At 46.1% G+C, this 15,348-nt stretch overlaps 1 protein-coding gene across 1 annotated transcript in view; it reads left to right on the top strand.

Moving 5' to 3' along the window:
- LOC137347460 (hemicentin-1-like) overlaps window positions 1–15,348 on the top strand; it is a 331,927-nt gene that overhangs the window by 284,744 nt on the left and 31,835 nt on the right. The window contains exons 84-91 of the mRNA XM_068011904.1: window positions 1,558–1,692; window positions 4,461–4,651; window positions 5,116–5,197; window positions 8,544–8,813; window positions 10,163–10,333; window positions 10,779–10,949; window positions 12,338–12,508; window positions 14,164–14,334. Of these exons, the coding sequence (XP_067868005.1) occupies window positions 1,558–1,692; window positions 4,461–4,651; window positions 5,116–5,197; window positions 8,544–8,813; window positions 10,163–10,333; window positions 10,779–10,949; window positions 12,338–12,508; window positions 14,164–14,334 (1,362 nt within the window). The remainder of the gene's footprint in view (window positions 1–1,557; window positions 1,693–4,460; window positions 4,652–5,115; window positions 5,198–8,543; window positions 8,814–10,162; window positions 10,334–10,778; window positions 10,950–12,337; window positions 12,509–14,163; window positions 14,335–15,348) is intronic.

The following is a 15,348-nucleotide window of genomic DNA, read 5'->3' as shown; positions in this document are numbered from 1 at the left end:
GTAATACAGCATTGAGGAGGACGTTTTTTACATACAGACCTGCACTCTTCCTATGGGTCATCTATCCTGCTGTGATACCAGTCAAAGGTGACAGACAAATGAATGCCAGACCACCAACACAGATTGTGTTGGTTTTTAAGCATCAAGTTTTCTGATAGTTGTTGTGGTAGTTTGCTGTGTACAGTCTTGCTGTGTCATGGAAAGATAAAGTGCCGGACAAGTAGGGCATATAGCCTCAATCCTGCTCCACCATTCAATTAGATCAGGGCTGGTCTGTATCTATTTATCTGCTTTTGCTCCACATACACTTTGATGCTCTTACCTAACAAAAACCTATCAATCTTGGTGAAAGTTCCAATTGCCCCACAATCCACAGCCTTTTCTGCTCTTTGTATGACAATGTGCTTCCTGATCTCCCTGCTAAATAGCCTGACTCTATTTTTAAGATTATGTCCCCTTATTCTTGATTTGCCGCACCAAGGAAATTGTTTCTCTGCATCCGCCCTATCGAATTCTTTTAACATTTTAAACACCTCGATTCAATCACCCCTTAATCCTCCATACTCAGGGGAACACAAGCCAAGTTTATGTGACCTGTTTTAACTTTCTAACCCACGGGATCATTCTGATGAATCTCCTCTGCCAGTACATCCTTCCTGTTGTGCGGGACCCAGAACGATATGCAATACTCCAGATAGGGTTTGACCTTTGGCATCCGGCTGGTTCATGGAAAGGTATTGTGTCGACTCAGGCCTATGATTTATTTCTGGCAGGCTGAAATCCTGATGCTCAGTTGTGCCTTAATCTGCATCTGTGTGGGGCAGATGGAGGGGTGGAGAAGGAAAGGTGGGTTCAGAATGAATATGAGGCAATTCCCATAGGGAAGGAGGGAAGGGTGAGTCACCCCGAGACCTACTTTCCTGAACCTCCGAATAAACAGCTCAGGAAAGGCATTAAAAATTTGGAAATGTTCTGCCCACCGGCTAGGGAATGGTAACTTGTGGAGCAGAACCAAGGAACATAGTAACGTATGAAATGGGAGCAGGAGTAGGTGAGATGGCCTGGTCTGCTATTCAGTACGATCATTGCTGATCTTCAACCTGAACTCCACCTTTCCGCCCTATCCCCATATCCCTTGATTCTCCTGGTGCCCAAAAATCTATCAATCTCTGTCTTGATGCTCAGTCATGGAGCATTTTCCACAGCCCTCTGGGAGAGAGAATTCCAAAGATTCACAACTGTTTGAGTGAAGAAATTTCTCCTCAGCTCAGCCCTAAATGGTCAACCTCATATCCTGAGACAGAGCCCCTGTGATCTAGAGTCCCCAGCCAGGTGAAACAGCCACTCAGTGTCGACCCGCCAAGAATTTTATTTGTTTCAATGAGATCGCCTCTCATTCAAAGGGGGAACGGATTCATATTTAAAAAGTTTGAGGGGTTCACAATATGTAATGAGGTGCATAACCTTGTCTCTTTTCTCTACGTTGAGTTAAGCATAGGCCCAGCTGCTGTATTAATCCGGAGTGCTGATCCTGGTTTACTCTGTTTTGTCATTCAGTGAAAGATTCCGGGAGCGAAGGTCGCAGTGAACTGATTATAGAAAATGTTTCCAGAGAAGACTCTGGTACTTACGTGTGCACAGCAGAAAGTGCTGTCGGGATGATCAAAGCGATTGGATTTGTCTACGTGAAAGGTAAGACTGCCATCTGCTGTATTGTCTGTCACATGGACCATTAACCACTTTCTGGTAACTTTTGGGAACAATAATGACTTTGCACCCATCTTAGGGAGTAACAGCAACCTTTTTACACAACTTTGGGGTAATACTGGTTTTCTAATTGTGAGAATAAGGATAATTGCTCTTGATAAATTATGCAGGGCAATTGCTAGCTTATATATGGGGAAAACTTTCTCTGTGATAAATAAAAGTTCTGGGCAAACACGTCAAAGCCAGTTATTTTAATCCAGTTAAGTTAGTGCTCAGCTTATTTTAGAATATTGTGTGCAGTTCTGGGCTCTTTCCTCTGAATAGGACAATGCAGTATTGATGAGGGTTCAGAACACGCCAACATGGGTGATGGTGGAGTGCAGAGTTTCAACTTAGTTGAAGGAATTCACAGAGCTGACTGTCTTCATTTGCAGGAAAGAAGATTGAGAGGTTTCAGTGAAACCTCAGCTACCCACCAGCTGCTGTAGTTCGAGAATCACTCCTATCCCCCTGTAAGATTCTGAAGGGGTTTGATAGAATAGACGTAGGGAAAATGTTACCATTTGTGGGTGAGATCATAATTTGGAACCATAAACTAAGCTAGTCACTAATAAATCCAATAGGGAATTCAGGAGAAACTTCTTTACCCAGAGAGTGTTAGAATGTGGAACTTGCTACCACCGGGCGCAATTGAGGTGAATAACATAGATAGATTGAAGGATAAGTTAGACAACCACCTGAGGGAAAAAGGAATGGAAGGTTATGTTGCTAAGGTTAGATGAAGATTGCTGGGAGGAGACTGGTGTGGAGCATAAATGCTAGCATGGACCTTTTGGGCCAAATGGCCTGTTACTGTGCTGTAAGCACAATGTAACTTCCTAATATTTAATCTAACACAGTGAAATTTTAGCTCCTAATTGGCCATTTTAGATCAGCTTGTCCAGTTCCCACATGTGAAAATAAAACCTCTATATTTCCATTTAAAAAACAGAAATATTCTTGGAAAAAAAATACTAGCAGCCTGACTTCTGAAATCAAAAACCTGACTCCCTGTGTCAAAACTAAATATCAGTGCTGTGGGTGTGGGATACCCTGGCAGCTTCTGGATAACTGGAAAATGAGGACCTGCACAGCTAATACAAAGGCAGAATCTGGGAGCAATTCACTAAAAAAAGCTCAGTGTCATCGTAGCTGATGTCTGCAAAACGAAGTCCTCACTCTCTCAAAAAATATTCCAGAGCCTGGATAATCAATGTCCTCCTGTACTAAGAAGCACAACTGAACAAGTTTCAACAGACTATTTTAACTTAATCTGTGATGGCAAAATTAGAGGCCCTAGGGTTGCAATGAACAAGCCTCAAATGAGGTTAGACTGTCCCCTAACAAATAACAGCGGATTAAAGTAATCCATGTTGTGCTGGTTAACTCCTTTAAATAAAAATAGAAACCTAAATAAAAATTATCCCAACAGGACACTGTTGGCCATGGGTTACCATCTGGAGATAGCCCAGATAGACTGCCATATTTAATTGATATCCCAGAATTGTCTAAGCTTACTGGGAAGAGATATCTCTGAGTTTTTTTCTGCTCAGACTCCTTATCTGTGGTTATTGATGACCTACAGCTGATCAAATAGGCTTCCTGGAGTCCAAGTTGTGTAAGTAGTGCAAGTTGTATATGATCGGCACAAGCAATGGAAGTAGGGGACCAATTTTGTTTTCACTCCAAATACAATAGGAGCATGACAAGTTCTCTAACGCAGTCTCCATGGCTGCTATGAATTTCTCCTGATTACTGATCCAAGTGAGATCATGGGCTGAATTTTACGCCGCCCCAGCAGGTGGGATGTTGGTGTGGGGAGTGGCATAAAATTGAGCAGGAGGCTCCAGGAGGCCTACCCGCCCCGCTCCTGCCTCCGGTGAACTTTACGGCATCAGGCGGTGGGGTGGGGGGGGGGTGGGTGGGGTGGGGAGAATGGCCCGCCTGCCCGAGGCCAATCAAGGCCCTCAAGTGGCCACTTAAAGGCCTGTGCCCACCTCCATGGGTATTTCACCCGTGGCAAGCAAGCGTGCTGGGAACGTGAAAGGCCGCCCAGCGATAGCTGCCAGCCTTTCCGTGCGCCGGGGTGGGGGCATGGCATTCGGGCACAGGGAGCCCAATTGAGGGCCGCCCCTACCTCCCAACCCACCGCTCCCGCTGGCGTTGCTGGGGCTAAGAGCGGTCGGCCCGCTGACTGGCCATCAGCTCATCGAGGCAGGACCTCCTCCCTCAGGTGGGTGGTAGTCCCGACTCAGGACAATTAAAATCCGGGCCGGATCCCCGGGGTAGGCGGAAGCGGGGCAACTTTTACATCGCTGGCGAATTCCCGTCCACCTAAGGTAAAATCCAGCCACCTATATCTGTTCTTTTACAACTCCTCCATGTTTTCTTGAAAATAGCGAACAAAGGAAATCTTTTCATCCTTTTTGCGCTGTTGCTAATGCAACACAAGCAAATTAAATTTTTCTATTTCTTGGTCACCACCAAGGAGAGAACTACTCTGCCTCTTCGCACTGATGTACGCCCTCCACTGGTCCATTCACAGTGTAACATGGTGGCAGAGGGACAATGGAGAATCTCCACTGTACTGTAGCTTGTTGTCCCATTTGATGGAGACTTTGTAGAATTTGCCAACTTTTGAAAGGGACCAGGACAGAAAAGGAAGACTTCTTGAAAGCCTCCCCATAACTGCTGATGTTCTGTTCCATTTTCAGAGGCACCTGTTATCCGAGGAGAGGTCAGAGTTTACCAGACGGAGCCCCTGGGAGGGAATGTTGTTTTGAATTGTGATGCCCATGGAGATCCAGCGCCATCAATAAACTGGAATAAAAATGGCAGATCCCTCACCATTAGTAATCGTATTCACCAAATGAATAATGGTTCCCTGGCGATATATGGGACGGTGGTGAGTCGCACTTCACCTTGTATCAACTAACACATAACGCAGACTATACTGGATCGAGCTTCACAATTTCTGCCCATGATCTCCTTAGTTATTCTGTTTTCTTCCTATATTTTCTCCGGTTGTCCTTATCCTCACTTCTGCTGTTGTTGCTGTCCCACATTGTGCCCTTCCTCTCTCTCTCTCTCGCTCTCTCACTCTCTGCGGCTGCTGTTTCCTCGCAGATTTCCAGATGCACGGTTTAGCCAGCAGGCAGGGTCACACCTGGACCCCACTTAGGCTGCACAAGTGTCCCGGTAGCGGAGAGACAGGGATGGTTGCTACACAAGGGCATGACGCGCCTCTGGTACAGCCCACTGGGCACACAGAATGGAAAGTTGCCCTTTCTCATGCAGCAGGGATACTCAGTGAAACTCGTTTTAATGAACAAGGTTGATGTCTACTTTTTTCCACTCACTTTCTGGCAGAACGAAGATGCCGGAGATTACAAGTGTGTTGCGGAAAATGAAGCTGGGGTGGTGGAGCGGAAAGTCACTCTGATGCTGCAGAGTAAGTACACTCGAGGGGCACCTGACTACCCTGTTAGAGGGCCAAATGTCGACTGGTGGCCATTGGTGATTCTTGCGGGGGTTTTAATTTCCAGGATTGATCTTAACAGCTCAGCTCATCGACATAAAGAGCTGCATTTATATAGCGCCTTCCACAACCTCAGGAAGTTCCAAAGCGCTTTGCAGCCAATGAAATACTTTTGAAATGTAGTCACTGTCGTAATTCAGGAAACGCAGCAGCCAATTTATGCACAGTAAGATCCCACAAACTGCACTGAATTGCAGTTGCAATGCAAAATGACCTGAAAATGTTTTTGTGATGTCGATTGAGGGATAAATATTGATCAGGACACCAGGGAGAACTCACTTGCTCTACTTCAAAATATTGCCACCTGAATGGGGCAGGGCTTCAGTTTAACGTCTCCTCCAAGATGGTACCTCTGACAGTGCAGCACTCCCTCAGTACTGCACTGGAGTGTCAGCCTGGAGTTTTGAGCTCAGTCTCTGGAGTGGGACTTGAACCCTTCTGACTTCATATAGAACCAGAAGCCTCCTCTGTAATACTGCACAATTCATTGACTTTTGCTCCCCAGTATATTATAAAACTGCAGATCTTTTAATTGGGGAGCCTACATGGGACCTGTACAAGATGGACGGGCTACACCTTAACAGGACTGGAACAAATATCCTCGCAGGAAAATTTGTTAGTGTTGTTGGGGAGGGTTTAAACTAGCATTTCAGGGGAATTGGAAGATGAGGGCTAGCTCAAATTGGAAGGAAGTAAAGCTGGTAACAGGAGGTAGAAAAATAGCAAGCGACATTAGAGGGCAGGTAAAACAAAGGCGAGCATCAACTAGACTTAGAATGCAGAATAAAGGCCTGCTCGAGTCTGCAAAAAAAACCCCGACCCAAGCTCCACAGAACCACATCTGACCCAAGCCCGACCAGACCCAAGTCCTTCCATTTTTTTCCCGCACCCGACCCGACCTTCAGTTAACTTACCTTCCGTTTTTCACTTTGTTGCTGATCTGCACAAGCTTAAAATAACTGTAACAAAATCATGTTTGACGAACCTGTTGGAGTTTTTTGAGGATGTTACTAACAGAATTGATAAAGCGAGTTGGTGGACGTGGTATAGTTGGATTTTCAGAAAGCTTTTGATTAAATCCCCCACAGGAGGTTGGTTAGCAAAGTTAAAGCATATGGGACAGGAGGTAATATACTGGCATAGATTAAGGATTGGTTAATAGACAGAAAGCAGACAGTAGGAGTAAACGTGTCATTCTCGCGTTGGCAGGCTGTGACTAGTGGGGTACCGCAGGGATCAGTGCTTGGGCCCCAGTTGTTCATAATACATATCAATGATTTGGATGTGGGGACCAAATGTAGTATTTCCAAGTTCGCAGATGTCACAAAACTAGGTGGGAATGTGTGTTGTGAGGAAGATGCAAAGTGGCTTCCAGGGGATTTGGACAGACTTAGTGAGTGGGCAAGAACATGGCAGATGGAATATAATGTGAGGTTATCCACTTTGGTAGGAGGAATAGATGTGCAGAGTATTTCTTAAATGGTAAGAGATTAGAAAGTGTAGATGTACAAAGGCACCTGGGTGTCCTTGTCAATAAGTTGCTGAAAGCTTACATGCAGGTGCAGCAAGCAATTAGGAAGGCTAATAGTATGTTAGCCTTTATTCTAAGAGGATTTGAGTACAGGAGTAGTGAAGTCTTGCTTCAATTGTATAGAACCTTGGTTAGCCCGCACCTGGAGTACTGTGTGCAGTTTCTGTCCCCTTACCTTAAAAAGGATATTATTTCCATAGAGGGAGTGCAACAAAGGTTCACCAGACTTGTTTCTGGGATGGTGAGACTGTCCTATGAAGAGAGGTTGGGGAAACTGGGCCTGTATTCTCTAGCGTTTTGAAGAATGAGAGGTGATCTCATTGAAACCTACAAAATAATTAAAGGGATAGACAGGGTGAATGCAGGTAACATGTTTCCCCTGGTTGGGGAGTCTAGAACCAGGGAACACAATTTCATAATAAGGTGGAAGCCACTTAGGACAGAGATGAGGTGAAATTTCTTCACTCAGAGGGTTATGAATCTTTGGAATTCACTACCCCAGAGGGCTGTGGAAGCTCAGTCATTGAGTTTGTTTAAAACAGACATTGACAGATTTCTAAATACAAATGACGTAAGAGGATATGAGGATAGTGTGGGAAAAAGGCATTGAACTGGATGATCAGCCATGATCATATTGAATGGTGGAGCAGGCTCGATGGGCTGAATGGCCTACTCCTGCTCCTATGTTACTATGTTAATGAGTGGATTGGCACTGTGGTTAACCGTTTGCCAAGTCTGGAACCAGGCTGGGAAGCAGGCATGACTGCGTCCACTCTGTAATGTTAATGGTGATCAGCAGTGAGGCTGCCAGAGTGACGTGGAACACTGAGAATTTCAAACGGAGGACAGTCAATCGTAGGCCCTATCGACGTAGGATGTCAGGAGATGGGGAGGAGCTTATTCATCTGAAGGAAAATATGGCACAGACTGCAGTTCCTGAGAAGGAAATGTCCACAGACTGTTCCAGGGACGATTCTCTCTGTGCTCTTTGTGTGGTGCACTCTATAAACGTGCTTTCTCTCGCTGATTTATGATTTTACTGAACAGCAAACAGGTTCAAATCATCCCCAGTGGCATCCAGTTTGTATTTTAGATGTTTCCCAGATAGCTTGCTTGAAATAAGACTGTCTGGTTCTAAACAAATGGCTACCAGGATTGGGCAGATAGCCAATAGAAGAGGCTAATTCCCATTATGCACTATTTCAGTGAGCATGTTCTGTAGAAGGGGCCCCTTTCCAATCCATAGAAAATTAACTCTTGGAAACATAGAAATTGCTGGACAAAAACAGACCAAAGTCCATTCGGTGCACCTTCTATCATCCTGTCAGTCACATGATACAACGATAATGGAGATGCTAACTAATCGTAGCAATCAATCCCTGTCAATTAATCAACAACAGACCCAGACATGACATGAGGAAAACCCCAGTGTCATAGAGTCATTTACAGCATAGAAGGAGGTCGTTCAGCCCATCAGGTCCATACTGGAAATGCCAGTGGTGGAGATTATTGGGAACCATGGGTTCAAAGTCCCCCTTTTCCCCCCCAATTGCACTAGACTTGCTTGTCTTGTCATCTGATATGCATGGATTTCACAGTTCATCGTGAGCCTTCCGTTTGCGATCTGCCTTCAGGTGAGGTCCTCTAGAATAGTTCCACCCACTGTCAGTTCTACTTAGTCAATCTACCTGATTTTAATATGTCGAACAAATTGTTTCCCCTCTGCAGGTGCACCTGTGTTCACTGTGGAACCTTTGGACACAGTTGTGAGTGCAGGAGACCGAGCTTCGTTGCACTGCCAGGCAACAGGTGAGCCTCTACCCGCAGTGGAATGGACCCAAAATGGACAACCGGTCAGGGAAAGTGAACGACTGGTAGTGTTCCCAAACTCCACGCTGCAAATCCTTTCCACTGTAAAGGAAGATACAGGAGAATACGAGTGTGTAGCCCGGAATCTCATGGGATCCTCCTTTGTAGGAATAACTCTAACTGTGCAAGGTAGGAAGGACACAGTGGATACCTTTATGACCAGTTTTATCTTGCAGGATTGCTGCACTGGATACAAGGACCTGGAAAATGGCCATTTTCCAACCCTTGACCTGATTTAAGAAAAGAAAGACCCAGCTAAATATCTGGTAGAGATTAAAGGATAAATACAGATAGAGATGATTGTATAATCTGTGGAACGTCATGCTCCTTGAGTTCTATAGGAAGGGCAGGGGCTGTAAAGTTAGTTGGATATTCAGGGGGGCCTTGGTTTCACATCTCATCCAATGGGTGGCATCTGCAACAGTGCAGCACTCGCTCAGCACTGCATCAAAGTGCTAAAGTCTTGGATTGAGGTTTAGAATTCACAACCTTCTGATTCAGGGGCAAGTGGTACCAACCGAGGCAGACTGACAGCAACATTGGCCATTGTTTATTTTTCCAATTGACTGTGAGAGCAGAGAACACTCCTTCATCATTCTTGTAAAGACTAAAACACAAAATATAAATAGGGTCGAGGAACAAAGGAATCTGGCGGCACATATTCACAATTCATTAAAAGTAGTAATGCAGATGAACAAGAGCGTAAAAATATAAATGACGCACTGGGATTCCTTTCTAGAGGAACAGATTTGGAAAGCAGTGAAGTTATGTTAAATTTGCATTAAAACCCTGGTTAGACCACACTTGGAGAACTGTGCACAGTTCTAGCCTCCAGATTGCAAAAAGGATATCGAGGCACTTGGGAAGGTGCAAAAACAGTTACAGAGACGTTACCAGATGTGAGAGGTTGTAACTATTGAACAGGTTGAGGTTCTTTCTTCTCGAAAAGAGAAGGCGGAGGGGTGACCCAATAGGTCTTTATATGAAGGGGTTTTAAAGGGTAGATGTAGAGAAGATGTTTCTACTTTGTAGGGGAGTCTAAAACTAGGGCCCATAAATCTAAGACAGTCACTAATAAATCCAATAAAGAATTCAGGAGAAACGTCTTTATCTAGAGAGTGGTGTGAATATGGAACTCGCTACCACAGAAAGTGGTTGTGGCAAATGGCTTTGATGCATTGAAGAGAAATTCAGATAAGAACATGAGGGAGAAAGGAATAGAAGGACATGCTGATAGAGTTAGATGAAGTATGGTGGGAGGAGGCTCATGTGGAGGTTAAATCCCAGCATAGACTAGCTGGGCCGAATGGCCTGTTTCTGTGCTGCAAATACGAGGTCAAAAGGAAAATTAAAACTTAAAGAATCGGCCCAGGATTGTTCCTTGCAATCCAGTGAATGAGTTTGCTGAATACAAGTGTACTCTGGTCTCATTGATGGGGCTTCCTGTAGTTGCAATTAGTTACTTTCTCTTTTTCCAGTGCACGGTGCGTTCTCTGAATGGTTGGACTGGGGTCCGTGCAGTGTTACTTGTGGCCGAGGGATCGAAGAGCGAATCCGTTTGTGCAACAACCCCTTACCAGCCAATGGAGGAAGAACATGCCAGGGCTGGGATGTAGAATCAAGGCAATGTAACGCAAAACCTTGTCCAGGTAAGGATGTGAAACAGTGTCAGTAGTTCATCATAACCCATTGCTAATCAACTAGGGAATTATCACAGTGACCATTTGGATCCTGAGCTGCCACAGTTATTCCTTAACATGAATAAATGGCCCATGGCATTGCACACTGTCAGTTAATGAATATATACTTGTCCATGTACAAAAATGACAATGGAATTGGATGAGACTTCAGAACCCTGCTCCACAGCACCAACTACTGGCCAGAGCCTACAATTACATCATTGCAGTAACTGGTACACACAGGATTTCCAATCTAAATGTTTACATAGGCAGTTTCAATGTTAAAGATCAGCATAATAGCATGAGCAAAAATCGTGACACAAGGACGTTGTACACGCACAAAATTTTTAATAAGGATGAAATGTGACTGCTGTGCCACCGATAGTTTCTAATTGAAGCACCCGTTCTCTGTTAGTTCACGGGCACTGGACTGACTGGGGTGCGTGGCAGGAATGTTCCCAAACCTGCGGACAGGGAAACCAGACTCGTGCGCGAAGCTGCAGTGATCCACCCTCGCAGCACGGAGGTCGGCCGTGTGAGGGGAAATCAACTGAGGTGAAAAAATGCACCTTCATTCCATGTCCAGGTAGGAAAAAAAAACCTTATTTTTCTAGCCAATAAGAAGTGTGTTCATTCAAGCCCGTTGCCATGGAGAACCTGGCACACTAATTCATCAGCCTAAAAACATCCGTGCTTCACAATCAGTCCCATTCACACTCGTATCACATTGTGATGTTTCCTTGTTGTATATTTTAGCTTACACGAGATAAGTATTTGACTAATTCAATTCACTTAACTAATCTCGAGGAAGTTCCTACATCCTGGGTGAACTGGTTTTGTACATTTTCAGCTGAAGCTGAAACAAACACTGTAATGCAACTCACTTGAGATAAAGACGAAGCCAGCCCAGTTAACAATGTATACGTGTATCCATTGGATTAGGAAACCAGTCACTGGAGATACCAGACTGACTGCCATTGGAATTGTAAAAACAGTACTGCACCTCCCATGTCATCGAGTCAGAGGATGCACTTATAAGGCCAGGTACAACATGCTCTTATAAAACACTGCTGAAGTGTAGGAATGTGTTCCTTTAAGGACACAAAGTCCATTTGAGAATTAAACACTAGATGAGTTCATTTAGTTAAGAGACTGCAGACATTACGGTTCTGGCATGTTGCTGTCTGCAGATTCCAAATGATCTTCATTGTTTCTGTACATTACCCTGTCTCCCCTCCCCCCCCCCCCACACCCACCAACTGTGCTATAGAAACTTGCATTAGACAATGTGTGAGTTTTTACATTATAGAGAAAAGAGAGTGTGCAATTGAAGAAAAAGGCATCCAGCCCATCACACTCATTCCTTCAGGACCAGCCACGAGACGTTCTATCGTAGCCTCCACACGACCTCTTCTATTCCCCAAGAAGAGATTCACCTTGCCCCAGAGGTAAACCAGTGAACACTATCCAATCTAACCTCACATCCCACATAATACCCTCTCGGCCCTCATCACCATTACATCCTTGTATTCCAGACTGCCTTTGATCAACTATTCATACTTAATTTATAACTCTCTGACCAGCTACTTGTGCAGGTTGTTTTCTGTATGTGTTAGTCAAACCAGCACTCACAATATTAATTCCATGTATTTATTAATTTCTGGGTTAGGAGAGAGGGTGGGAATCCCAGTTTCAGGATTTATACTCGCATCATCTTTCTCTGCGTGTCCAATATAGTTTTAATAACCTACTTGTGCTGCGTTATTCCATTTCGCTCAAGTTTTTTTACGAAAGCTAGTTCATGAGCACCTGCCTCCTCCCAATTACCTTCATACCATAGAGTCAATCCAAGTAGTGAGGTTTGAAACTCAGCCTGCAGTGTAATTCTGCTGGGAAGACCAGCCTTGTCTCTGGCAGAATGTGTGCAATGTTTGACGTTCAGAGACGACTTTAGCCAGTGTTTCTGCCCGACAGTGGATGGACAGTGGACGGTTTGGAACAGCTGGTCTCGCTGCTCGGCTTCCTGTGGGGGGGGCATCCACCAGCGGTCCCGGTCGTGCTTTGATCCCCCACCTCAATACGGAGGCCGTCTGTGCGAAGGAAGTGATGTCGATGTTGAACTGTGCAACAGTGAGCCGTGCCCAGGTATCAGTAAGCCAATCGGGTAAAGGGGGCAGAGCTGGCCAGGCTGAGGTGACAAATCCAATCGGAAATTCAGGAGAAACTTCTTTACCCAGGGAGTGGTGAGAATGGAGAGCTCACTGCCACAGGGAGTGGTTGAGGCAAATAGCAGCAATACGTTTAAGGGAAATCTAGATAAACATATGAGTGAGAAGGGAATAGGGGGTTGTGCTGATAGGGTTAGCAGAGGAAGGATGGGATGAGATTGGAGTGGAGCATAAACGCAGCATGGACTCGTTGAGCCAAATGGCCTGTTTCTGTGCAGTGTATTCTATGTAATTCTGTGTAACTCCACTTGAAATATTTTAATTGTATCAGGCTATCCAGTAAATAAAGGGTGGACAAAGGGGACAGTATACGGAGCTCCTCTGTGCCACAGAGCAGTAAAGATGCAGTGGGTGCCATCAACTACCCACGTGGTGAGTTCCCAATCTCAGCCAGGCTGCCTGGTGAGTTCCCAATCTCAGCCAGGCTGCCTGGTGAGTTCCCAATCTGAGTCTGGCTGCCTGGTGAGTTCCCAATCTGAGTCCGGCTGCCTGGTGAGTTCCCAATCTGAGTCCGGCTGCCTGGTGAGTTCCCAATCTGAGTCCGGCTGCCTGGTGAGTTCCCAATCTGAGTCCGGCTGCCTGGTGAGTTCCCAATCTCAGCCAGGCTGCCTGGTGAGTTCCCAATCTGAGTCCGGCTGCCTGGTGAGTTCCCAATCTCAGTCCAGCTGCCTGGTGAGTTCCCAATCTGAGTCCGGCTGCCTGGTGAGTTCCCAATCTGAGTCCGGCTGCCTGGTGAGTTCCCAATCTGAGTCCGGCTGCCTGGTGAGTTCCCAATCTCAGTCCAGCTGCCTGGTGAGTTCCCAATCTCAGCCAGGCTGCCTGGTGAGTTCCCAATCTGAGTTTGGCTGCCTGGTGAGTTCCCAATCTCAGCCAGGCTGCCTGGTGAGTTCCCAATCTCAGCCAGGCTGCCTGGTGAGTTCCCAATCTCAGTCCAGCTGCCTGGTGAGTTCCCAATCTCAGTCCAGCTGCCTGGTGAGTTCCCAATCTGAGTCCGGCTGCCTGGTGAGTTCCCAATTTGAGTCCGGCTGCCTGGTGAGTTCCCAATCTCAGCCAGGCTGCCTGGTGAGTTCCCAATCTGAGTCCAGCTGCCTGGTGAGTTCCCAATCTCAGCCAGGCTGCCTGGTGAGCTCCCAATCTCAGTCCAACTACCTGGTGAGTTCCCAATCTCAGTCCAGCTGCCTGGCGAGTTCCCAATCTCTTCCAACAGTCTGTGTGATAATGCAGTATTGTTGGAAACCTGGGAAAGGCTCTCCAATATCTCCTCTTGGCGTGTCGTAAGGAAAGAAAAGAAGTTGCATTTATATAGCGCCTTTCACGAACTCCGGACATCCCAAAGTGCCTCACAGCCAATCGAGTACTTTTGATGTAGGAAAACACTGTAGCCAATTAGTGCACAGCAAGCTCCCACAAACAGTAATGCAATAACGACCTGATAATCCAACAGAGAAAATGTGTTGAGGGGGAGGAGAGGAAGAGGACTTGGCCGGGAGAGGTGTCAGGGGGAACGAGGCAGTGTATTAAGCTGAAACGGTTTTTACCACTTAATGGGAGGAATCTGTTTCATGTTTGCAGTGAATGGGAACTGGGGCCCCTGGAGCTCCTGGAATCCATGCAGTCGGAGCTGCGGTGGTGGACAAAGGAAGCGCTACCGATCGTGTAGCAACCCCCCTCCGGCAAGTGGCGGCAGGGTTTGCACGGGGGCAGATGTGCAGATGCAGCGGTGTAGCACGGACCTGTGCCCTGGTAAGTTTAAATTGAGAACCTGCATAGAGTTGGGGGGCGGTGGGGGATGGGAGGACTCGATCTTCACTCACGCTGGAATGTGTTTTACACTGAACAGTGCTTGTCGGGCACCAGAATATGCCAGGTTCACTCCCGATTCTGTAATCATCATCAGTGACCCCTTCCCCACTCACCCCTTCATCCAGACAGGGAAAGGAAAATTCAAACCCGACCGATTTGGGATGCTGTTCAATGACCCATGCCAGAAATTTGAAATTTGAGGATGTGAGATAAGAAACGCATTGACTTAGGATTTGATGAACAAATGAATGGTCATTAACAGACTCTGAACAGCTGGACGATTGCACCATCTACTGACCAAAGGAGCAACTGCAGCTCAAAACAAACCCACTTAAAATACACAGGAACCTTCCCTGATATCTAAACCACTTTCCATGTTTCTCATAGTCACTGCTGCAGAGAGATTGTACGTCAGCCTCCTACAGACTGAAACACGATATGGGGCCAAAATTGGCCAACATTTCCTCAACAGCAAAACAACTGATAGTGTATGCAACAACATTCACACTGCCATCAAAATAACCAAAATAAATATTCAACAAGCTGCTCCCTGACACATTCTCTGCTGTGTCACTGGTCCCAGACACACTCACTGCTGTGTCACTGCTCCCTGACACACTCGCTACTGTGTCACTGCTCCTTGACACATTCACTGCTGTGTCACTGCTCCCTGACACACTCGCTACTGTGTCACTGCTCCTTGACGCACTCACTGCTGTGTCACTGCTCCCTGACACACTCACTGCTGTGTCACTGCTCCCTGACACACTCACTGCTGTGTCACTGCTCCCTGACACATTCACTGCTGTGTCACTGCTCCCTGACACACTCACTGCTGTGTCACTGCTCCCTGACACATTCACTGCTGTGTCACTGCTCCCTGACACACTCACTGCTGTGTCACTGCTCCCTGACACACTCGCGACTGTGTCACTGCTCCTTGACACTCTTGCT

Source organism: Heterodontus francisci, chromosome 32, assembly GCF_036365525.1.
Source record: "Heterodontus francisci isolate sHetFra1 chromosome 32, sHetFra1.hap1, whole genome shotgun sequence".
NCBI lineage: Eukaryota > Metazoa > Chordata > Chondrichthyes > Heterodontiformes > Heterodontidae > Heterodontus > Heterodontus francisci.
Note: the sequence above shows the minus strand (reverse complement) of the source record. Positions and strands in the feature narration are given on the sequence as shown.